The sequence below is a fragment of the Biomphalaria glabrata genome, chromosome 7 (assembly GCF_947242115.1).
Source record: "Biomphalaria glabrata chromosome 7, xgBioGlab47.1, whole genome shotgun sequence".
Lineage (NCBI taxonomy): Eukaryota > Metazoa > Mollusca > Gastropoda > Planorbidae > Biomphalaria > Biomphalaria glabrata.
In genome coordinates, this window is record NC_074717.1 from 18382641 (window position 1) to 18409794 (window position 27154).

At 36.7% G+C, this 27154-nt stretch overlaps 1 protein-coding gene across 2 annotated transcripts in view; it reads left to right on the top strand.

Annotated features, from left to right (window-relative positions):
* The window catches only part of LOC106078984 (zinc finger protein ush-like), a 61863-nt gene extending 35580 nt beyond the window's left edge, over positions 1-26283 (top strand). The window contains exons 1-6 of one of the 2 annotated variants that reach the window (XM_056035245.1): positions 1494-2032; positions 6026-6831; positions 13981-14101; positions 15618-15839; positions 17749-17910; positions 18563-26283. In XM_056035245.1, the coding sequence (XP_055891220.1) occupies positions 6205-6831; positions 13981-14101; positions 15618-15839; positions 17749-17910; positions 18563-21999 (4569 nt within the window). In that variant the 5' untranslated portion in view covers positions 1494-2032; positions 6026-6204 and the 3' untranslated portion in view covers positions 22000-26283. Of the gene's footprint in view, positions 1-1493; positions 2033-6025; positions 6832-13980; positions 14102-15617; positions 15840-17748; positions 17911-18562 lie in introns of those variants that run through there. The other variant, XM_056035244.1, reaches the window with a different exon arrangement.
* Positions 26284-27154: the final 871 nt, after the last annotated feature.

Here is a 27154-nt window from a genome sequence, read left to right on the forward strand (position 1 = left end):
ATGTAAGACATCACACAATTGTTAGTTGTTAGTGTATTCTAGTGCTGCGACCTTTTTTTTTTACCTTAAGATAATTCTTGAAGAGAAGCACGGCCATTTTTATAGGCCAGAAATTTGTGACTCTCTAAAAACTTAGAACACGTGCCCAGAAATCAGTGACTCTCTAAAATCTTAGAACACGTGCCCAGAAATCAGTGACTCTCAAATCTTAGAACACGTGCCCAGAAATCAATGACTCTCTAAAATCTTAGAGCACGTGCCCAGAAATCAATGACTCTCTAAAAACGAAATGTGCTTAGAACGCGAGCCCAAAAAACTCTAAAAGAAATGTGCTTGGAACATGTGATAACTTTAACAAAAATGTAAATAATAGCAGAGAAATGCTGTTTAAGTAAAATATAAATCATATGTTGTGTATAAATGTACATCTCTGATGTCTGTTGAGACTAGGTCTCTTGAAACTCATGACTTTGTCATTGTCATAAGAGTTTAGACTAAGTTTCTTGAAACTCATGACTTTGTCATAAAAGTTGAGACTAGGTCTCTTGAAGCTCATGACTTTACCATAAGAGTTGAGACTAGGTCTCTTGAAGCTCATGACTTTACCATAAGAGTTAAGACTAGGTCTCTTGAAGCTCATGACTTTACCATAAGAGTTGAGACTAGGTCTCTTGAAGCTCCTCTGCTGCCGACAGAGTGTCCGTTTTACAACGAGCCCTTGATGAACGGTTGTCTGGCTATTTCCCGAAAGAACTTTGACTTGAATACAAAACACAAAATAATTCGAAATGATCTTCTACAACAAAAAAAAAAATAAAAAAAATCAAACAACTAGCTTTAATTAACATTCTTAAAGTAAATTTGAATTTCAAATCTATCGTTAATATAAATGCATTTTATTACATTCGCTACACCCCCCCCCCCCCGGGGCCCAGATTGGAATTTTAACCCTTTAAACGCGTGTGGTAGATTAGCCTCTAAACATCAGAATTGTAAAAAGTTCCATTTTGTATGCGCTTATTGTAAAATAATTCAGCACTTTAAGGGTTAAAGATGATGAAATCATCAAGCTCTCTATACAGAGCAAACCTAATTATTAATGTTGGAATATCAAGAACTCTTTTAACTGAGTTGAGATTTTGACTGATTTGTTCACTTTGAACTAATGTTTTAAAGTCTAGCCACTTGACGAACAACAGAACATACAACAAAACAAACAACAGAACATACAAGAAAAAGTACAACAGAACATACAACAAAACAAACAAGAAAACAGGCGGCATCAGTTTTTAACCCTCTTCCACCGACTGTTATTCGTTTTCCTACGGACTATTGCACGTGTCATATCAGTACGTCATGAGAGTCCATTTATTTATAAATATATATGTAGTGCTGACATTTGTCTTGATGTGGTGAAGACATGGCGCGCCAACCAAGAGAGACCTCATGATTACATGTATCCAACTCGTGTGTTGATGACAGTCTGTCAATACATATCGAACAACACAGCAGACGTTTTATGACCCAAGCACCTGGTAGTCCCCAATATCCTTATTACTAAACAAAAAAAGATAAAATGAGTACTTCACTCTTATCTGCCTTACACCAGTCTTTAAGTATTATCTGCCCCTGTGTTTCTGTAACTGAGACAATATGTTGACTGGATATTGCCACTCCACTATCGTTTAGACCGTAACCTACCATGGCTTCAGTAATCTGTGTCTCCCAACAGAGAGTTGTGTTGACAATTGGCCCCATAGTTTTCTTTTTATCAAGGTCCTGCGATCGGCATTGGGAGAAAGTTGATGTTGGATTCTATAAATATTGACTTGGTGATTAGAAGTGTATTCACTTATCTGATTGGTGCCTTGGTGGAAGAGTCTCTTGGCTGTCTTGTACTTCAGAAGATGACAAGAATGGTTTGATGTGCCAAGTTGCATGTTAAAAAAGCTTGTCACTTTTCTGAAACGTCGTCATTAGAATTTGAGTCCATTTCGGTCTAGTGTAAAACTTCATGGCTACTAGTCAGAATGTGAGTAAATAGACTTCATTGTGTACGTAACAGTAAGCTCATTAATACAACACTTTGGTCAACGTAATACAGCATTGGCAGTGTTCAACAAAACTAGACATATCTAGAGCGAGATACTATAGGCGTTGTAAAAAAAGATCTTTTCCTTTCTGTAGAACTCTACTTTCACTTTATTCAAAGTATAAATGGATACAATTATTTATTTAGATGTATATAGCCTACTAGCTGATACCTGTGCTACGCTACGGTTTGAATTGCAAGGCTAGATATACTTATTTAGCCCGGAACGTTGTTAAACCCTTCAACCGCTCCCTCCCACCCCCAACACAGTTTTCCAGCCCTCAAATTTTATGTCCTTTTTTGGTCTCTTTCATTCTACAAACTTGGGGCCACTATTAGGCATTTAGAGTATGAACAAACATGGGGCCACTATAAGGCATTTAGAGTATGAACAAACTTGGGGCCACTATTAGGCATTTAGAGTATGAACAAACTTGGGGCCACTATTAGGCATTTAGAGTATGAACAAACTTGGGGCCAATATAAGGCATTTAGAGTATGAACAAACTTGGGGCCACTATTAGGCATTTAGAGTATGAACAAACTTGGGGCCACTATTAGGCATTTAGAGTATGAACAAACTTGGGGCCACTATTAGGCATTTAGAGTATGAACAAACTTGGGGCCACTATTAGGCATTTAGAGTATGAACAAACTTGGGGCCACTATTAGGCATTTAGAGTATGAACAAACTTGGGGCCACTATTAGGCATTTAGAGTATGAACAAACTTGGGGCCACTATTAGGCATTTAGAGTATGAACAAACTTGGGGCCACTATTAGGCATTTAGAGTATGAACAAACTTGGGGCCACTATTAAGCATTTAGAGTATGAACAAACTTGGGGCCAATATTAGGCCTATAGTATGTACAAACTTGGGGCCACTATTAGGCATTTAGAGTATGAACAAACTTGGGGCCACTATTAGGCATTTAGAGTATGAACAAACTTGGGGCCACTATTAGGCATTTAGAGTATGAATAAACTTGGGGCCACTATTAGGCCTATAGAGTATGTACAAACTTGGGGCCACTATTAGGCATTTAGAGTATGAACAAACTTGGGGCCACTATTAGGCATTTAGAGTATGAACAAACTTGGGGCCACTATTAGGCATTTAGAGTATGAACAAACTTGGGGCCACTATTAGGCATTTAGAGTATGAACAAACTTGGGGCCACTATTAGGCATTTAGAGTATGAACAAACTTGGGGCCACTATTAGGCATTTAGAGTATGAACAAACTTGGGGCCAATATTAGGCCTATAGTATGTACAAACTTGGGGCCACTATTAGGCATTTAGAGTATGAACAAACTTGGGGCCACTATTAGGCATTTAGAGTATGAACAAACTTGGGGCCACTATTAGGCATTTAGAGTATGAACAAACTTGGGGCCACTATTAGGCAATTAGAGTATGAACAAACTTGGGGCCACTATTAGGCATTTAGAGTATGAACAAACTTGGGGCCACTATAAGGCATTTTGAGTATGAACAAACTTGGGGCCACTATAAGGCATTTAGAGTATGAACAAACTTGGGGCCACTATTAGGCATTTAGAGTATGAACAAACTTGGGGCCACTATTAGGCATTTAGAGTATGAACAAACTTGGGGCCACTATTAGGCATTTAGAGTATGAACAAACTTGGGGCCACTATTAGGCATTTAGAGTATGAACAAACTTGGGGCCACTATTAGGCATTTAGAGTATGAACAAACTTGGGGCCACTATTAGGCCTATAGAGTATGTACAAACTTGGGGCCACTATTAGGCATTTAGAGTATGAACAAACTTGGGGCCACTATTAGGCATTTAGAGTATGAACAAACTTGGGGCCACTATTAGGCATTTAGAGTATGAACAAACTTGGGGCCACTATTAGGCATTTAGAGTATGAACAAACTTGGGGCCACTATTAGGCATTTAGAGTATGAACAAACTTGGGGCCACTATTAGGCCTATAGAGTATGTACAAACTTGGGGCCACTATTAGGCCTATAGAGTATGCACAAACTTGGGGTCACTATTAGGACTATAGAGTATGTAGAATCACTTCTTATTTCTATTAGTTACAGCCTTCTTATGTACTTGCATTATAATGTCTCCCCCCCCCAACCCATTATTTTTCATTGAAACACCCCTCACCCAACATCACACTTTTTGACCGGGGGCACGACATTTCGTTCACTAATATTTCGTTCATCCGACAATCAGTTTACCCGACATTTCGTTCACCCGACAATTAGTTTACCCGACATTTCGTTCACTAATACTTCGTTCATCCGACAATCAGTTTACCCGACATTTCGTTCATCCGACAATCAGTTTACCCGACATTTCGTTCACCCGACAATTAGTTTACCCGCCATTTCGTTCACCCGACAATTAGTTTACCCGCCATTTCGTTCACCCGACAATTAGTTTACCCGCCATTTCGTTCACCCGACAATTAGTTTACCCGCCATTTCGTTCACCCGACAATTCGTTCACTCTACTATTCGTTCACACTACTATTCGTTCACACTACTATTCGTTCACCCGACAATTCGTTCACACTACTATTCGTTCACCCGACAATTCGTTCACACTACTATTCGTTCACCCGACAATTCGTTCACACTACTATTCGTTCACCCGACCGACAACTTGCTCACAGACAACTGATTCACCAACACCTAGTTCACCCACAGTTGTTTCACGACAAATCGTTCACAAGACAAATTGTTCACTGACTATTCCTTGACCGATAAATTCTTTATGTGTAAATCGTTCACTGGATAGTCACATAGTGTTAATAATATATATTCTCGTCGCGTGTTTAATTTGTTAACATTAAATGTTTTGTAGCTATTATTTCCAAAAAAAAATAATTAATCCGAGTTTCTTTGTTAATTTTTTTGTTGTTCATTTTTTGTTCATTGTTATAATTTATACGCTTTTATACAGATGTAAAAAACAACAACACATTTGATGATCACAGTAATCTAAGAATAATCCCTCATATTCTCTCTGACAATGATCTCCATCTAGAGGAGAATTGCATTTAAGATCTAGATCTGTGAAGAAATAGACAGAAAGAACGAAGTGGATCGAAAGTTACGAACCAAACAAATGTTCAGAATGGCCTGGAACTAAGGATTGTGTTCTACTTTTAGACATACAAATGGTTGTCAAATACATCGTTAGTATAAATCTACGAAAAAAATATTACTTTTGTTAAATTTCACCGCTTCGATTTTTATCTTGAAAACTGGTTTAGTTGTCCTAGGCTTCAGTTCAGAAAGAATCAGTTGGGATTTCGTATTTTATTGTTCAAGTGGGAGAAATAGTGATCTTTATTACGGGGTAGTGGTCAGCACCAAATATATATATATATATTTAAACGTTTAATATTATCCTTTTTTTTTAAAAAAAAAAGTACGTGTTGATTATATATAATGAGAAACAATCAGGAGCTAGTGGTCCTTAGGCAGTTTACAGCCCACAGTGCTACATCCTGGCAGAACCTGATCCCAAACTGTATCGGCTATTGCTAGTGGTCCTTAGGCAGTTTACAGCCCACAGTGCTACATCCTGGCAGAACCTGATCCCAAACTGTATCGGCTATTGCCGTTTCTTAGAACAGATTAGCTACGCGGAGAGGGGTTAGGGTTAGGGTTGTAGGTGCCACGTTTTGATCATAGCTAATAGGCAGACTTTTATGTCTATGAGTTGAGCTTGTCCACGACTGGGCCTACGCTCTAGTACATGTGACCAACTTTCAAAAGCTGGTCGTATATTATATACAAGACTTTTCATAAGCACAACCAAACCAAAGACAAATACACACTATATACTAAAACATCAAACCCAAACCACAAAGACATAATTGACAAGACTTGGATTGTTGTTTTAATATTCATTTTTTTTTCTTGTCCAATGTGTAGATGATGGCGATGAGGATACTTCCGACAAGTGTGACGTAAGAGAAGGCGATAAAGAAACAGACAGCAATGAACATTCGCCAGTCAACTCCGAGGCATCTCCAGAGAGACATACTGGCGGCATCTGGTCACCTGAAAGTGGCAATACTCTAACGGACCAGGGGACGTGTGGCTATGACAATATGGATGAGAGCGAGTGCCAGGATGGACATTCAGTGACGTCGGAAGATTTAAAAGAAGAACATGGGACCGAGCCCGGCAATAGAAGTCCTGCGTCAGATCAACTCTCTTCGAAATCCCCGGACTGTGCTCGGACATCAAAATGTGATCTACCTGAACAATCTCCCGACACTGGCAAAGAGGAAGACGATGTTCAGTCGATTGTCATCAAAACGGAGCCACCGTCAAGCCCGTCTTCCGTTGTCAATGACAACGAATCACGTGATGCTGTCTATCCTCAAAACATTTCCGCATCTTTCGCAACTCTCAATGGATCACGTGCTCTTAGGCGGAGGCGCCGCTCACGTTCAAGGTCGAGGTCAAAATCTGGAGGTGTGCCTGCCTCCCCCGAAGCCACGTCCACCTTAACCCAGACGAGGGAGGAGGCGGAGCGAGCGCTTGTCAATCGGCTGCAGTTGCCAAGCGACGTGCTGTACTTCCGGCAACAAGAAATGAACATTCACGGTACGCCCAGTGTTAGCTGGGTTGTCTGTTGCGCAATACCACTCCCACAAGGCTCATCCTTGGGGCCATTTCAAGGTCAACTTGTTCCACCAGAATCTGTCAAAGTTGGAGATCTGATTGTCCAAGTAAGATTTAAGTTTTGAAATGTCATTGTTCTTTAAACTGAATGAAAAACCCTAATGTTTCCATTCATGCAGAAACTTACATGAATGACAATGGTTGATGTAATGAAGTCACTGACTGGGGTGGTGCATTACATTCTGACTTAGAAAGCTGACTTTAAGCCATTTCAGCAATAGGTTTGGAACGTGTTCACTCTTGTCATAGAGAGCTGGAGGTCACATCCTGGTTGACGTTGGGCTTTTATTATGTAGTTTTGTTTAGGACATTTCTGAAGCCTCAAGAGGCTTTCATTCCGTAAGTTGTTTGAGTTGTAAAAAAAAACTGGTCTCGCAGTCTCTCAACACTGGCGCTAGAAGCTTTAAGTCTGCATCTCCTGCCCCAGAGACTTTTCACTTTGAGAAGCTTTAAGTCTGCATCTCCTGCCCCAGAGACTTTTCACTTTGAGAAGCTTTAAGTCTGCATCTCCTGCCCCAGAGACTTTTCACTTTGAGAAGCTTTAAGTCTGCATCTCCTGCCCCAGAGACTTTTCACTTTGAGAAGCTTTAAGTCTGCATCTCCTGCCCCAGAGACTTTTCACTTTGAGAAGCTTTAAGTCTGCATCTCCTGCCCCAGAGACTTTTCACTTTGAGAAGCTTTAAGTCTGCATCTCCTGCCCCAGAGACTTTTCACTTTGAGAAGCTTTAAGTCTGCATCTCCTGCCCCAGAGACTTTTCACTTTGAGAAGCTTTAAGTCTGCATCTCCTGCCCCAGAGACTTTTCACTTTGAGAAGCTCTAAGTCTGCATCTCCTGCCCCAGAGACTTTTCACTTTGAGAAGCTCTAAGTCTGCATCTCCTGCCCCAGAAACTTTTCACTTTGAGAAGCTTTAAGTCTGCATCTCCTGCCCCAGAGACTTTTCACTTTGAGAAGCTTTAAGTCTGCATCTCCTGCCCCAGAGACTTTTCACTTTGAGAAGCTTCTACCATTCTCTCTTCTGTCAGCCAGTGACACACAATGAAACTAGGAGCAGACTTCAAGTTTGTAAACTTTGTTACATTCTTACATTCTGTCTCTCTCTCTTTTTTATACTGTCCTACAATCTGTATGTGTTGTTACATACAATCTGTATCTGTTGTTACATACAATCTGTATGTGTTGTTACATACAATCTGTATCTGTTGTTACATACAATCTGTATGTGTTGTTACATACAATCTGTATGTGTTGTTACATACAATCTGTATGTGTTGTTACATACAATCTGTATGTGTTGTTACATACAATCTATGTCTGTTGTTACATACAACCTGTGTCTGTTGTTACATACAATCTGTGTCTGTTGTTGCATACAATCTGTGTTTGTTGTTACATACAATCTGTGTTTGTTGTTACATACAATCTGTGTTAGTTGTTACATACAATCTGTATCTGTTGTTACATACAATCTGTATGTGTTGTTACATACAATCTGTATCTGTTGTTACATACAATCTGTATGTGTTGTTACATACAATCTGTATGTGTTGTTACATACAATCTATGTCTGTTGTTACATACAACCTGTGTCTGTTGTTACATACAATCTGTGTCTGTTGTTACATACAATCTGTGTTTGTTGTTACATACAATCTGTGTTTGTTGTTACATACAATCTGTGTCTATTGTTAGATACAATCTGTGTTTGTTGTTACATACAATCTGTGTCTATTGTTACATACAATCTGTGTCTGTTGTTACATACAATCTGTATCTGTTGTTACATACAATCTGTGTTTGTTGTTACATACAATCTGTGTCTATTGTTACATACAATCTGTGTCTGTTGTTACATACAATCTGTATCTGTTGTTACATACAATCTGTGTTTGTTGTTACATACAATCTGTGTCTATTGTTACATACAATCTGTGTCTGTTGTTACATACAATCTGTGTCTGTTGTTACATACAATCTGTGTCTAGTCTTCATAATGTTTACTTTCTGTCCAATACATCATCTTAGTATCTTCTCGCCACACACACGCACACACACACTGTCTCCCACACGCACCAGCTGTCTCACATCCAAGCCAAACTTATCCAATGGAATCTACGTCTTATCTCTATCGCACATCACGAGGTAAATAATGGAACTTATCTTGGTGTTCATCAACATCATTTAGTATCATTCATCAAACCTTGGAGGACGTAATCTTGCGTCTCTATCTTTCTTATTGCGTCCAACGATATTACACACACACACACGCACACCCGCAGCACACACACACACTGGCGTACACTTAAGACTAGCACACACAGATATATTGTTTTTGTTGAAGAAAAAAATGTAAGTTATTTTCATTTACGCGTGTCTTTTAAAGAAGCTTTAAAGTCTGCCTGTCTGTCTGTCTGTGAAGTTCATTTCACGAGAAAAGAAAAAGAAAAAAAAGAGCTAAAGAAAATTGAATTTCGGTTACTTAAAATTACTTTTAAAGAAAGAATTGTCCTCTTAAAAAAAGGTATCTATAAATATGTACGTATAAAATCCTTTTTAAAACCTATTCCTCTTCAGCAACCTAACAGTTCAAAAATTAAAACTGTGCTGTACTTACACTTACAAACATACACTTTAATCTATTATTGCCTTAAAAGGCCTTCCGCAGTGGTCGCCTATTAGCTTATGCACATACTCCCTTAGAAGTATTGTTTATAAATTGTTGTTTATTCTAAGTTTTTTTATAGCACTTTGAGAGTAACAGGCATAATATACTAAGTCTAGGCCACAAAAAACTAAAGCCAAAGTTTTAAACCTCTTCAGTTTTAATTGGATTTAAGTTTTATGCTTGGCATGGAGGAGTTAGTCTGATCACACTGATCAAATAATAATAATAGTAATAGATACAAGAAATCTACAATTTTGTTAGTTTATATTTTGGAAGAAAGGCTTGAAAAAGTCTATACCTTAGTATTTCTAGGTTGTAGTCACAAATACATTATGTGCATTTCTCTAAACTTATAAACTAGTGACTGTTTTAATAGGGTTTGAATCTAGACAGAGATTTCATCACAGATAGCGTGTGGAGGGCGAGGTAACTTATCCACATCGATGTGGTTATCTTCTGTGGAGTGGATGTTTGCCCTCCTGTTCCCCATACACTAGAAAACAACAGGGCTAAGATCTAGCGATAACCGGCACTGGAGATCAGATAACAAGAAAATATTGAAAAGGTACGGGGGGGGGGGAGCTCGACTAAAGCAATGCTGGTTTTAGGGGTCGAGGGTTACCAAATTGTTCTTTTAGAGGGGAACCTTATCATTCTATATTGGCTGTATATAGTTGATCCTAAAGATAAGTAAGTCGTGTGATAAAGGGGAACCATAACCCATGAATAACAGCAATATATAAATCTACATGTTCCTTCGTTCGTCTAATCAACCTGTAAGCAAGGTCTGTAAGACTTACGCCAAGATGATTATAGAACTTCATTCAGTTGTATTTCAAGGTTATTTGAACTCTTCATAACTCACCTCATGAAGTCAAACCATCACTATGGTTACTTAGCTACTTACATTTTTAAACTTTTATATTTTATTTTTTGTTTAGTGTTTCACTCTCTTACAGGAGCCAGTCCCATTATTCGCATTGCCCAGTCCCATTATTCGCATTGCCCAGTCCCATTATTCGCATTGCCCAGTCCCATTATTCACATTGCCCAGTCCCATTATTCGCATTGCCCAGTCCCATTATTCGCATTGCCCAGTCCCATTCTATGTTTGCCCCTGGCTTAATCCCAGTTTTTATTCTTTGAATATTTCAAGCGTTAAAAATGTAATTCTATCCAATTGTCTGCTATGTAGGGTATATTCTGTATGATTATTTCCCTTTGCTATCTTCACACCTTCCCACCTTCTGCCTCGGTCGTCTGCTGTTCCGGTCATTCACACCTTAATAATATCTGTCAAATTTCTCGTTCCTTTTTCATTCAACGCCAACTTTTACATTTTCCCCACCGGTCTTTAAGTTCTGCAGGATTGTTTTCTTTTTTTTTTTTGGATCTAAAAGTTGAGCATTGACAAAACTTAAAATCTAATTCTGTTGGTGGTTTTTTCGCATAAGTCATTGTTTTATGGTTTGCGTTCAAACTTCACATCAATGCAAGAGTTGTCATATGACATGACTTACCACAAACAGAAGTTGGAATTCTGTTCCAAGAGGAGTCACAAGACCTGGCTTGCTACAGTTTGAAGTTTTAAATTTGTGGAGAAGCTACTTTGTCACCCCAGACTAGAATAAACTTAAATTGTTTTCCTCGAATATAAAAAATATGAATTTTGATTTTGATTTAAAATTCAAGACTAATTTTTTTTTTGTCGTGAAATTTGGAATCGCTTGTTGACAAAGAGGGGGCGCTGAATGTAATTTGGATAGCTATGTGTGTATGTGTGGATGTTTGATTACCTTTAGGACAAATAGTTGGCGGATTAAAATATATAGGCTGCCACGTCATTACATCTTATATTTTGTAGATATTACAATACTGTAATACTGCATTAAGAATTGTTAAGAATTTCACGACTTTAATGTGCATCAAAAGTATGCGGTCATCTAGAAATGCTGACAATAAACCAACACCGACAAACTCGAACAACGAACTCACTTCATTGGTTAGGAATGACTATTCTAATTATAGAAAAAAAAAAAGGTCGGAATGCTTTATATGTGCGTATGTGTGTGAGTGTGTGGTATATGTGTGTATGTCTATGTCGTCATGTGTACACTTCATCACTGAAACCAGCTGATGGCGATCAAAACTGTGATCTTTGTTGCCAACTTTTAATTATTATTCTTAGAATAGAATATCTAGCTCAAAAATTAATATTACCTTGGCTCATAATGGTTGTAACAGAAAGAGAAGCATGGGACATAACACATAAAACAGATTGTGGAATCGTTCTGCAGTTACTTGCCCTTTTTTTTTTTACTTCGCATTATTCTACACCCGGGGTGGGCAACATCTTTCTATCGTAAAACAAAAAAGTAAAGTTGTTTTGTTTTTTTTCTATCGAGGTCCGCTCAAAAAATATTTGGGAATTGGGGGCGATTTATATATAAAATATGTACTTAATTACTGAAACTTAGAAAAATACGAAATCTATGTCTTTTAATTCAGATTCGTACTGTATTATACATTTACATTTAATTTTTTACACTCCCAATTAGGAGTTACAACCAGAGTTTGCGATTTCTGAAACTAAGTTTATGAATTGTTTTTTTTTTTATCTAATTTTGTCAATCTCTGCTACATCATAATGATTCACCAGAAACACACTGTTAAACTTAATGTGAATTATATAACTGGTTAAACTCATGCATAATGTTGAGCTAGATTACTAGTTGTTAAGCCAGTGAGCATCGACCTGTTCCACACTGATTTATTATCAAACAAAAAGAATAAAAAATACTTGTTCACAGATATACACCCACCCTAATAATAGGAGAGTTTAGCGGTCAAGTTTTTTTTTAAGTGTGGAAATTTAGCTTCTGGCACCTATAAAACCTCCGCGATATATCTATATCTATCTATCTACATCTAAATCTAAATCTATCTACATCTGAATCTAAATCTATCCATCTATCTATCTATCTATATATATCTCTCTCTCTCTCTCTCTCTCTCTCTCTCTCTCTCTCTATATATATATATATATATATATATATATATATATATATATATATATATATATATATATATATATATACCAGAGAGTAAACTATTTAGGGCTGGGTACGACTTCAACTAAATAGTAGTGATTTGCTACACTGTCTATTGTGTTGATGTATTGTTTGTGGGCTCAGCTACTGATGTTCAATGACTTCGCCAGAAAGTAGTGGCTGATAGCAACACTGCGTAATGAAAGGGAGATAAGAACTAGAAATAAAAACACGACATTATCAATCTCCACTGCTATTACTGCATTTATCAGCGCGTCCAGAGATAACAGTTCACGATGACTTCAACTGACAACAAATGAGAAAAAACAAGGCTGTGTGTCGTGTTTACATTTGATTGGTCCAAATAGTCTGGAGAGCTGGTCTGATAGCAGTTTGTATTTTTTATTTTATTTGTAAAACATGTTCATTCCGCCATCTTTGTCTTGTACTAACTTGCTCGCGAAGGAAAAAAATGGGGGCCGGGGGAAGGGAGGTAATCAAAGTTTGGTACAGATAAGAGTAAGGGGGAAAATGATTTTTTAAATTTATCTCCCTTTGTTATCTCACTGAATTTATGCTGAAGTTCTAATCAGAAAACAAGATAGCCTATCAGTGACTGCTATGTAGTTTGACCATTTTTTGTTGCGGTCACTACGAACAGTATTATAAACAGCTGACGTTCCATTAAAACTATATCATGTCCTTCACTTTGCTGCTGATGTAGTCGTAGATGACCTGAACTCTACTAAGTCAAGTGTTTACCTTGAAGGTTCAGGCTAATCGAATAGCTCTTGGGAAAAGCTCTTCTATAAGTTTGTCCTTGGCTATGGAACACACATAGTTTAGTAGTCAAAGGGAAGTAAGTCAAGTCTCGGTTTGCGCGGATGTCACGTGTCCAGCACACCTGCCATACATGTTCCCGTTATATTCCTCATGAGCTGTCTGCAACTCATCAAGCAGCACGCGCTTCTAAAGTCATTGTAGAAATACATTCAGAAAAACAACAACATTAAAACTAATTACATTTGACCAAATTCGTGTCTTCTCTCTTTTCGTTTTTAAATGTAGCCTAAATGCTGCTACATCAGCCTGACTACATTTACGTTGTGTATGTGTGTGCTGCTGTTGTTGTTATGACAATGAGAACACTTATTTATAACTTTTTTAAAAATATTGTTTGTGTACATTCTTACCTTTGACCTTTGTACTGCTTCATTTGAAACAATTGGAGACACCAAGCAACTGAAAGGAAATGCTAGACATGACATGTAGATATGTATTACTTCTTCCAAAGTAATTTTACTACTGACAATAATCTTTGCCAGTTTTAGTTCAGAGTTTTAGTTCAGAGTTTGATCAACTGACTTCTTTCTTTGATGATTTTAGTTCAGAGTTTTAGTTTGATCAACTGACTTCTTTCTTTGATGATTTTAGTTCAGAGTTTTAGTTTGATCAACTGACTTCTTTCTTTGATGATTTTAGTTCACCAACAAGAAAGGTCAACAAGCTTTAATGAATGTAGCTGGTCAGTCTGGTGGCTGGCTGGCTTTGCTGAGATCTGCTGGAACTGGAGCAGACAGGAATACACACGTCTACTGGGAAGGTAAGATGTAGCCACAAGTTGAACACACAGCTTAGGATTGACCACTAGATTTTTGTTTACTGGTAAGGTAAGATGTAGCCACAAGTTGAACACACAGCTTAGGATTGACCACTAGATTTTTGTTTACTGGTAAGGTAAGATGTAGCCACAAGTTGAACACACAGCTTAGGATTGACCACTAGATTTTTGTTTACTGGTAAGGTAAGATGTAGCCACAAGTTGAACACACAGCTTAGGATTGACCACTAGATTTTTGTTTACTGGTAAGGTAAGATGTAGCCACAAGTTGAACACACAGCTTAGGATTGACCACTAGATTTTTGTTTACTGGTAAGGTAAGATGTAGCCACAAGTTGAACACACAGCTTAGGATTGACCACTAGATTTTTGTTTACTGGAAAGGTAAGATGTAGCCACAAGTTGAACACACAGCTTAGGATTGACCACTAGATTTTTGTTTACTGGAAAGGTAAGATGTAGCCACAAGTTGAACACACAGCTTAGGATTGACCACTAGATTTTTGTTTACTGGAAAGGTATGATATAGTCACAAGTGGAATAGAATACACAGCTTAGGATTGACCACTAGAGTTTTGTTCCCAATAGAATGTTTTTGATATTAGTAAAAAAAAAAAACTTGCTGACTGGCTAAAAGAAACCATAAACAAGAGCTTGTTTCTGTCCTTTCATGTAAATGGACAAGCCTCTATATTGATATGCCAGTAAGAGCTGCTTACTGAGAGAATTGGTTAGCAAACTGTCACAGCACCAAAAGTGGAGAGAATTGGTTAGCAAACTGTCACAGCACCAAAAGTAAAGGGACAGATGATACTGATAATAATGATTTCTATGAATGTGACTGTGTATTGTTTGTACCCAGTGACTATGTGTGAAGTTTTGAATTATATTTGGACTTCCATATCTAGATTTAAAATGTCTTGTTAGGAAAGGTAGTTGTAAATAGTTATAAAGAAAAAAAATAAATATTTTCAAATGATAATTAAATTACTAATTAATTAATGTTTCTGTATTTTGTTTTTAAATTTAAGATGTTTCTATTATTGTGACATTATTAGTTTTTACTTCGAGGCTTGTACTTCAATCTATATATCTCTCCTTAAGAGATAGCACCTACTGTGAAAATATTTTGTATCACTTGAACTTAAGTGTTTCTATTCTCTTTAATGTGAGGTCATGTTCAATAGTTGCTGTCATTTCTAGGCCTGTAGGCCTACTAAAGTATTTGAATCTCTCTCATTAGGAGGAATGCTCTAATGTCATGTTCAATAGTTACTGTCATTTCTAGGCCTGTAGGCCTACTAAAGTATTTGAATCTCTCTCATTAGGAGGAATGCTCTAATGTCATGTTCAATAGTTGCTGTCATTTCTAGGCCTGTAGGCCTACTAAAGTATTTGAATCTCTCTCATTAGGAGGAATGCTCTAATGTCATGTTCAATAGTTACTGTCATTTCCAGGCCTGTAGGCCTACTAAACTATTTGAATCTCTCTTATTAGGAGGCAGGATCTGGTGTGAGATCATCTCTGACATTGATATTGGCACAGAGCTGAGAGCCTCTTTCACTTTCCAGAATGAGGATGAAGGAGAAGATGTGGATGTGGAGGAAGACAGTCTGGGCTCCAGCATCAAAGATGAAGTGAGTGGCAGTGAGGAGAGCAGCAGCAACTACAGCAGCCTCCAGCAGCACTCACATCAACAGACTGCAGCACCTGGTCATGGTAGGTAGTTGGCAGTGTAGCGCTTCATCTTTTGCTGATGATGTAAAGGTCATCTGTTTCTGTGGCCTATGGTTAATGAAATTGTCATGTGGCCAGCACAATGACCAACCACCTTTACTTTTCCCCAACTAATGTCAGGTACCCATTAGAGATAAGAGTTGGGTGGACTCAGAGGCATCCAAAGATTCCAAAATAAAAAATCGCAGTCTTCTCCAGGATTTGATCCCGGGACCCTTGGTTAGGTTAGGGATTAGGATTTCTGAAAAAGGTAGAGTTAGGTTTCTATAAGTAATTTGCTCATATATCCAATTTTTCGTTCACTTTAACGAGTGCCTGTCCAGATAACATGTACATTATCTAGGTAATGTGAATAAATGAAACAATTTTCCACTCATTAATCAGTGCCCAATACATTAACGGAATTTACCTAGACTAGGTAATCTGCCAACTGCATTAACTGATTTTCCTAGTTAATCTGCCCAATGCATAATTTATCTGCACATTTGCCCTTTAGGTGTAACATACATTACCATGGCATAGGCTTAGAATAAAAAGCTTAGATACAAGATTCTGACAAATTAAAAAAACAACTCAAAATCTAGAAGATATAAAAACCAAAAACTTAAGTAGAAATTTAAAACCAAATTGAACGTCATAGTGAAAACAAATAGTAAGAATGGATATTTAAATAAAGCTCACTAAAGAAAAAGATGTCAACAATCACAGTTCAGAGCACTGAATTTCTCATATAGATAACAATGTAGCATGATGTAAGGTTGAAAAGAAAATGAACTGCTAAATAAAAAACTTTCATAGATAAATCATTAAATTATTTTTCTAACATTTAAATTAAAACCTTACAGAGTTTGCAGTAAAAAAACAACAACACACAAACATCTATTTCCAAAAGATTCCTGAATATGTTATTTTCTTTGAGCTATGAACTAAGAATAAATTAGACAGGATTCTCTTAATTCTGAAAGTAAATTAAAATTATTTTTTTTTTTTACCATTTATCCTAACAATCATCGAGCAATGTTTAATGCAAGATTTTGTGAACAACAATCTTGAAATAGTAGAGATTTGATGCATTTTTCATTCAACCAAAATCGAAATTTGTTTCTGTACAAACAAGTTTTGATAAATGTTCTCCATACATTTCAACTCTGTACCAAAGCACACGTCCAAGAACATGGCTAATGGAAGCTGATGGCTTCTTCTGTTGTTTTTCTTGTGTGGGTTAGAAGACAAAATCCTTAGTACCCTATCAGGCTCATAGACTTATAGTGACTGATGTACATCACACTGTACCCTATCAGGCTCATAGACTTATAGTGACTGATGTACATCACACTGTACCCTATCAGGCTCATAGACTTATAGTGACTGATGTACATCACACTGTACCCTATCAGGCTCATAGACTTATAGTGACTGATGTACATCACACTGTACCCTATCAGGCTCATAGACTTATAGTGACTGATGTACATCATACTGTACCCTATCAGGCTCATAGACTTATAGTGACTGATGTACATCACAGTGTACACATGAATACCTGCTCTACAGACTCCATGAAAAATATAGAACTCATAAATTATGCATTTCATTTACAATATAAATACATTTTTATAGTAAACTTGTATATGAGTTATGTATTTTAAAAAGTGTCTTTATTCTTCTATACATATACCAATAGACATTTAATAGCATTGACTTTTATTTTTATCTTAACATTAGATTTAGATCTATATCAAGACCAGGCTGACTTAAGCAGAAACCTGATCAACGTCTTGAATATAAAAGTTCCTACTGTGAAGTTATACATGTAATGAATTTGTATCCCCTCGACTCTCCTTTCTCTGACCTAGACTTGTGTAAGTCAATTTAGTCTGTTCTGTTTCAGCTGCACTTATCTATGGCTGCCCATTCTGTGGTGTCAGATTCTCAAGTCCCAGAACTCTCCAGGGCCACTTAAGTTTTTATTGTTCCAAGAAGACCTCTGAACACAGCGTGACTGCGTCTCCTAAAGTGGCAGAAAAGAAAAGTAATCCAGGAAAAACTGAAGGTGCAGTAGAGCTCATTTACTTCCCTTTATAACTAAATATTTATTATCTTTTCAATTGAAGACCTTTTTTATTATTGTTTTTTTTTTTTAAATTAGCTTTTACATTATTAAGAACTAGATCAATGCATAAGATAATTAAATATCTCATCACCTGATATATGATAGATATGTACATCTACTAGTGCTCATTGTTTAAATGAAAGTCACCTGCTCCAATCTTAGTTAGAGATATAATTCCAGATTTTAATGTGTCTCTTCAACAATCTCCAATGGATATTTTACTTTTGTTTATCTTTAAAAAAGTTTTTGTTTTTAACCATGGAGAGACAAAAAAGGTAATAACTTGACATTATCAGTCCCATAGAGTGCTAGGTTTCAAATATACATAAATATTGACAGGAGGCTAATGGAGTTTTAAAATTTGAACATTTTAAAAAGTCTTTTATCTTGAAAACATATCCACTAAATACTATAGCCTGTATGTGACAATGGGTTTTTAGAACAAAGACAAACTGACAGCATCAACTCTGATTTCTACTAATGCAAATTTGTATTTTACTAATTACTCAAGTTTAATTTGACAAATTTCACCTTTTTTTAAAAAATAAAACTCCATTTTGTAATTCATTCTAAATTTTTCTGTTCATTTTAGATATAGTTGTGAAAACAGAGCCGGACTGTAGTGGTGACTCTGTTACTAGTGAATCAAAACAGGACAGTGGTGAAGCTGAAACACTTAAAGACGATTTACAAAAAGATCGCAGCACACCAGGACAGATTACTTTCAAGTGCAAATATTGCTCTTACAGGGCAGACAAATTGAGTAGTCTTAACAGACACATGAGAATGCACAATAATGACAAAAATAAATCCTTGGCTGTCATTCCCAATATAAGATCTACTGAGAAAGAACCAAAAGCAAAGTCTGACAATAAAAGTCTCCGCATCATCAAATCTCCAGTGCTGGAAACATTCTGTAAAGAATGCAGGATTCAGTTCTCTAGTCTGCATACATACAAATGCCACAAGGAGCATTACTGTGCACAAAGAAGAAAAAAAGCTTTAGCCAATCCTTCAGCATTTGAAGCAATGTTTCATTCCCCATTCTCTTTTGCTGAGGCTGCAAATGTTGGGATTCCATCTGCTCTACAAATGGCAGCATTGAATCAAGGTGGGCTTATTCTTCCAGGAGCACCGGGTGAGGCCAACATTCCAAGTGGTGCATCTGTCCTTGTGACAGCTCCAATGATGACGACCAATGGAATGGCAAATATTACATTATCAGTACCTGCCATGCTGGTCCAGTCTGTTGTTCCTGGGCAGGACACAAGGACTCCCTTGACAAGCCCCAGAGTTGCTTCAACACCAGAACCTAAAGAGGCGCTTCCCTCTGCATCTCATTTATCCCCAAGACCACAACTTCTTCATTTCTTAAGTCCACCACCACCTGCATTCTTAAAGAATGATTATTCTATTCGTCCTGAGGATCTTTGCAGATCTAAGGATTCAGTTACAGCAGACAATGGTACTGCTGACATCCCTCTAGATTTGTCTGTCACAAAAGTTAAAACAGAATCATCTAATGGTGGAAACAAATCTGAACCTAAGGAAATTGTTTCTTTTCTTCAGCCAGACAAAGATGGCGCTCTTGATGCAAGAAGCATTAAACGATTTTCCTCTCAAAGCTCCACTTCACCAGAAAATAAATTGAAAGATCTAAAAGATGATTCTAGTTCTTTTAACAGCAGAAAGAGTTCACTCACCACTCAGAGAGATGAATCCATTGATATAAAGAAAGAAACAACTCCACAGCATTTTCTCAGATCTGATCATCTTTCTCCTGGAGCATCTCAGCTACTTCCACATCCATCTCTTCTAGCATCAGCTGCTGCTGCAGGCTTCATTCCTTTGCCAGGGCTCACATCATTACCAATCTCACCAAAGCACCCTCCACCAGTAGCATCAAGTAGTACTTCTAGCATTAGTAAATGTTCAGATTGTAATATTGTGTTTTATAAATATGATAATTATCTCATTCATAAAAAACATTACTGTTCAGGGAAACGACGCTCAGTACCAGTACAAGCTTCTGAAACTCTACCAGTAGCAACAGATCTACCAAATCAAAAGGAAATTCATTCTAAACAGTCTTCCCCTGAGATCCCCACAACAAATGATGCACCTGGATTGCAGTTAACAGCTAAAAAATCTGACATCCAAGCTTCTCCTTCTTCTTCCAAGAGCTCTACTGATGTCAAATACAAGTATTATTGTGTTCCATGCAGAATTAAATTCAGCAATGCCAGTATTCTAGAGGCTCATAAAGAATATTACTGTCCAGCTGGTAAAGACAGTGAGCAGTCTGTCATCTTGCAATCATCTTTAAATGAATCAACTTCAGTAGACTCACCCAAAGATGAGAGGTCAGTGTCACCAGAACCACTCCATGAAGAATTTTCTTGCCAGAGATGTAACAGCGTCTTCTCATCAGCTAGACTTCTACGTCTCCATGTATGTGAAGGAGGATTTCCATGCCCTCATTGTGATCAAGTCTCTATCACTGACAACAGGCTTGCTGAACACATGAAGATTCATGCTCCAACCAAGGCTTACCGGTGCACAATATGTGGCTACAGGGGAAACACTGCTAGAGGAATGCGCATGCATGGCAAAACTCATATAGATGAAGGTCTTGACTTTACTGATGAGAATATGCTTGAGTATCATGAGCCCGCTCTAGTGCCAGTGGTGCACAGCTCACATTCAGGGAGCACAACAGACTCAGAACTGCTCAGGCTAAAAAATGAGCCATACAAAAGGCGCAGATCCAGAAAAGCTTATGAAAAATTTGATTACCCTCTTCCAAAAGTGGATGTTCCTCAAACTTGTTTATTGTGTGGTCAAAATTTCCCCAATGTAGATTATTTAACTTCTCATTTTAAAGTTCATGAAATAGCTTCTCAGTATGTGGCTGGGCTAATGAAATGTCTTAACTGTGAGTACATTGGCAAAGATCCTGATGACCTTAGATCCCACTTTGAGTTAAACCACCTTAGTGGCAGTCGAAATAAGCAAAGACGCTTGTCAACCCAAAGCAGTGAAGATGATCTGTCAAACTTAAGTCAAGACAGAAGGATGCCTCAAAAGCTAATGGTTTTAAGTGACCCCAATTCTTCTGATGATGAAAGATCCTCAGAAAGTTATGATTTTAAATTCAAAACCAAAGTGAAGAGTGAACCAATGGAGGAAGCTGAAGGTAATGACAGAGACAATGTCTTAGATGAGAACAATGTAGATGAAGGCATGGACTTGCAGCCTAGTTCAAATATCAGCACCATTCATATAAAACAAGAGGAACCTGATGTAGATCTAGAGGTAGATGATGAAGAAAGAGAGCCAGGGGAACTTGTTAACAGCCTTCGCATTAAGAAAGAAGTTTTAGATGAAGAAGAGACATACTGCACCAATAGTAATTCCAACATGGGCAATAACATGGAATGTGAAAAAGTTTCTGCTAAGGAAAACAATGTAGACTCTCCTAAACCTGAATCTAGTGTGAACTTGTGTGGAAAAAGTAGTTCACTCAAAGAAGATCTTCTCAGAACTCGAGATGAAATCACTAGAAATAGATCTCCAAGTCCCCATTCTGTAGTCATCAAATCTGAAAGAATTTCACCACAGTCACTAAGCATGACTCCAAATTTCTTGGTCAACTTCTCCCCCAATGGCACACCAGCTTCAGCTGGGCCAGCCCCTCAATCTTCACCATTAACTTTTTCCCCATTTGATCCTCCACCTTCCACGTCATCAGCTGTGTCTCCATTTCACCCCCATCCCCTGGCATTTCCCTATTCTGCGCCACCACACATGGCCTTGCCCTATGTGTTCCTCCAACCTCACTTGTCCACTTCACCCCTTCCCCTGGGTTTGAAGCCAAGTCCCGGGAGAGAGGAGAGACTTGGAGCAGGAGCTCGCTACTGTCAAAACTGTGATATCTCTTTCTCCAAACCTTCCACATACTTGGCTCACAAGAAGTATTATTGCACAGCCCGGCCCAGAGGCGAGTCTCAGCCATCAGCTAAAGCATGAAATGAGCTGAGATCTATTCAATGATATAAAAAAATAGTTTATATGTTAACTATGTATTCTGTTTAAGCTATATATATTATAAATTACATACATTATAAAAAAATACAAATGAATATATTTCAATTATTATGGTTAGTTAGCCAGTTACTGTAATTATGTGTATATTAAAATGTTTGCATTGCTGAGTTTATTAGGGAAAGTACAAATCTTACTTCATTTTTTGTTTGATTGGAGGCTAAGTTAACAAAAAGATTTTTGTTACAAATTTATTTTAAAATAGAACTTTATACATTAGGGATTCTTAACAATTGCCCATTTATATTTTTACTTTTAGATGGAATACACAATTCACTTATCTCAAATTTGAAATAAATATAGATAACAAAGCTATTGGAGAGTGAGTCTAATGATCACATCACAATTTATTTTCAAAAAGAAGTTCTTTTTTTTATCTTTTTGCAGTTTTGTTGTGACTTGGAACACATTACACTATAAATGAAGAATAAGACAAATGGTCTATAAATTCATTATTATAATCACAATGATCATTTACAAATATATATCACTAAAGAGAAGTGAAGAAAATCGTCATTCTTTTCATTGATTGAAACAGACTTCAATCCTTGGCTCAGTCTTATCATTGATTGAAACAGACTGCAATCCTTGGCTCAGTCTTATCATTGATTGAAACAGACTGCAATCCTTGGCTCATTCTTATCATTGATTGAAACAGACTGCAATCCTTGGCTCAGTCTTATCATTGATTGAAACAGACTGCAATCCTTGGCTCAGTCTTATCATTGATTGAAACAGACTGCAATCCTTGGCTCAGTCTTATCATTGATTGAAACAGACTGCAATCCTTGGCTCAGTCTTATCATTGATTGAAACAGACTGCAATCGTTGGCTATCTTAGATTAAAAAAAAAGCCAGAAATAAAATGTTCATATAGTTTTTAAGTATGTTTGGTAATCTTGCAACTATCTGTTCTGTTTAGCTACATATGTGTCAGATCTTATAAATGTGTTCATATTTCCAGGAGTTTACTTTTTGAGCTGAGAAAAATGTTTTTCAATGTCAGAATTCTTGAAAAGTTTTTCAAATGATGATCTTTCCATGGAAATTCTTTGGTTGTGAATTTTTTTGTGTTTTTCACTTCTCAAACAAGTTGTTGATGTTTTCATGGAATCTTTTTTTGTTCTGGTTTATGTATTGCTCAGAGCTTTATGTCTTTTAGATATGCTTTAGAAGTGGATACACTTCTTAGATATCACTAAATAATCTTTAAAAGTGATACACATCTTAGATATCACTAGATAATCTTAAGAAGTGAATAAACTTATTAGATATCACTAGATAATCTTTAGAAGAGGATAAAATTATTAGATATCACTAGATAATCTTTAGAAGAAGATAAACTTATTAGATATCACTAGATAATCTTAAGAAGAGGATAAACTTATTAGATATCACTAGATAATCTTTAGAAGTGGATAAACTTTTTGGATATCATTGAGAGTTTATGTTATTTGTTGAGTTTAGGAATTTTTTTACTATTGTAAATTATTTACTAGTGTAAAATTGAAGATATTTTTTTTTATGGTTGATATTGGAGTTGGTTTTAAGTTAATGATAAAGGTTAATGTGGTTTTTTATCTGGATTACATTTTTAGTTTTTATTCATTTTTATTTGATATAAATTTAATGAAATTTCTATCACACATCTGCCAGCCTTTTTGAAATAATAGCCATACATTTTGTTTGTTTTCAATTTTTTTTTATTCCACACATAAACATATCTCTATTCATTGAAGTAAAATTAACAGAAATGAACTTAACATTAACATAATCTATTTTAAATTTTCATTTTTAGTAGTTAAACAATTTATAAGTCAATTTTCGTCTTTTACAAAAATTTCCATTTTGCCAAGTTTTTTTTGTTTCCTTTAAAATACCGTTACTTGACTTCCTAGTTTAATGGCAACAACGGATTCGTCAATGTTATTAACTACGTCTTAACACCAGAGAAACATACACTCATGATCAGGGGCGTAGCAAGTTATTCATGACCAGGGGCGTAGCAAGGTACCAAGATACATTGATAACATGATGGACCTTGATGTTTTAACCTAACAAAGAAAAATAAATTGTCCTCCTGTTTGCATCAATGCATTTACAAAAAGACATTCCTATGTATCTACCACCTTGTACAAGTTATGATGCTTACACATTGTAAAAGTCTGCTTCAGAAACATAATGGACCAGCTCTCTATGTGGGCTTCTATTAGACATGGTCCTGGCTGGAATGGACTCCTTCGCGCCATGGTTACTACGCCACCGGGTCACATGGCCTGAGCCTACAGAGTGGATCTCTAGACACATGTTTCTGTTCGCAGGCCTAAATAAATAAAAAGGAGGACACGAAAACCAGTTGATATATAATAAGTTGATTTCTAGACAAATTAATGTCATGGAGCATTGTGCTCCTTAGTTCTAAGCTTTTAAGTACGTTAGTGTCAATAGATCTCTGAGCTAATTACCTGCTTTGTGGGACTTGAGTAAGCCTACACTACGGAGAAGTAACTCTTGGATGACACCCAGTCTAAACCCAGTGTTGAGTTGTCAAACCTACATATTATCTTATTTTTAGTATCAATTACAGACGTTAATTATGGCTTATGCTGTGTAAAGGGGAGGGGGGCGTTTACTAGGACGTCTGTAACTATCTCGCTCTCGCTATGTTCATGTAGAGTAAAGGATTGTCTTTTGACATTGTTTTCATTGACTTGCTCATCTATATCACGTGAGCTAAATATTTTCCTTTCCTTGAATTGATTCATCGTTTCAGTTCTGTGTAAATAGCGACTTACAGGATTGTGTGTGTGTGTGTACAAACTTTCAGCGACAGACATGATTGTGTGTGTGTACAAACTTTCAGCGACAGACATGATTGTGTGTTTATGTACAAGCTTTCATTTGTCAATGAAGTCATACTGTTTCTTCCCTCAACTTCATACAAAATCAGCTGATCATTCCATAGCGCCATCTAGAGCTACAGATTCAGCTGCCACAAAGATGAATGAACACTCTGTAACTTACTGCAGCACTCTGTAACAAGCTGCAACACTAAGTAACATACTGCATCACTCTGTAACAAGCTGCGACACTCTGTAACATACTGCATCACTCTGTAACAAGCTGCAACACTCTGTAACAAAACACTCTGTAACATGCTGAATCACTCTGTAACAAGCTGCAGCACTCTGTAACAAGCTGCAACACTCAGTAACATACTGCATCACTCTGTAACAAGCTGCGACACTCTGTAACATACTGCATCACTCTGTAACAAGCTGCAACACTCTGTAACAAGCTGCATCACTCTGTAACAAAACACTCTGTAACATGCTGAATCACTCTGTAACAAGCTGCAACACTCTGTAACAAGCTGCATCACTCTGTAACAAAACACTCTGTAACATGCTGAATCACTCTGTAACATGCTGCATCACTCTGTAACAAGCTGCAACACTCTGTAACATGCTTCAATGTTTGGGATTTTGACTTGGTCTACTTGTGGATCTACTGACTAAAAACATGACTATCATATTGGTCTTTGAATCTCGATTTTTATTTACTTCCTACTAAAATGTTTTGAACTAAATGATCATATTCTATGTTCTCAAATACTGTGGTATACACGATTCTCGATTGTCTTACAATTCTACGTTATCAGATACTGTGGTATATATGACTATCTTACGGTTCTATGTTCTCAGATACTGTGGTATATATGATTGTCTGACAATTCTATGTTCTCAGATACTGTGGTATATATGATTGTCTGACAATTCTATGTTCTCAGATACTGTGGTATATATGATTGTCTGACAATTCTATGTTCTCAGATACTGTGGTATATATGATTGTCTGACAATTCTATGTTATCAGATACTGTGGTATATATGATTGTCTGACAATTCTATGTTCTCAGATACTGTGGTATATATGATTGTCTGACAATTCTATGTTATCAGATACTGTGGTATATATGATTGTCTTACAATTCTATGTTATCAGATATTGTGGTTTACATGACTATCATACAAGTTTCTGTTAAAATGTGTGTTTATGACTATCATATGATTCTATGTTATCTTATACTGAGTTATGCATATATTCTTTGTTAGAGATTGCAATGTATAATGTTAAATCCTATGTTGTACCTGAAGCGTTCTATCACTAGATAAGAACAAAACTTCCTTCAATACAGTTGAACTAGTTTGTGAAAGTGTTGTTTTTTTGTCTTATTTTTTTTTAAATGTCTTTCTCTTGTCTCTGAAACTCTTCGTTGCCTTTTCACATCCTCTTACTTTCTGGATCTCACTTTCTGAATCTCACTTTCTGGATCTCACTTTCTGGATCTCACTTCTCTCTTCTTGTCTCTAGGTGACATTCATAGTAATGTTACATAATATTGTGTACATAATATAATTAGAACATAGCTTAAACTGTAATTATCCTACAGTTACCTACAGGCACAGCTTTATTATCATGCAGTATCATGCAGGCAAAGCGAAACAAAACAAAACTTTATTTTAAATGATAGGGGCAAACCAATGGTTGATTCTCATGAAACAATAAAATATAAAAGTTCATAGATTCTCTTTGTAATATGCATGGTAAAGTCGTCGGAATAGTTACAGATAGAGAAATATTCCATGTTTCAGTATTTCCATCTCAAGTGTAGTTGTATTGGGTAGCCAAAGCTGCCTTGGTAACTAGCTTACGGTTACATAGAAAAAGCCAATCTGCTGCATTATTTATGTGCTTAATGAAAAGGAATATACAATTATTAAATGTTTGTTTTAAAGGTTTCAGTCTTATATACTAAATAGTTTGTAGCAGGGACTTTTTTTGTTTGTTAAATTTATCTTTTACAATAGGCATTCAAATATTATGAATAGTCTAAGGTTAAAAAATAAATTCCCTGACATTAAGTTTGCTGAATTTTTAGTTGTGTTATTTCCCTTTGCATCAACCTGCTGCTTTCATAACTGCAAAACTCAGCAGGAAGCAAAGCGTTAGATTTTATTTTGTTGAACATGTTCGGAATGTACCTTCGAATCCGAAGATAATTTTATCCAAGCTCAAA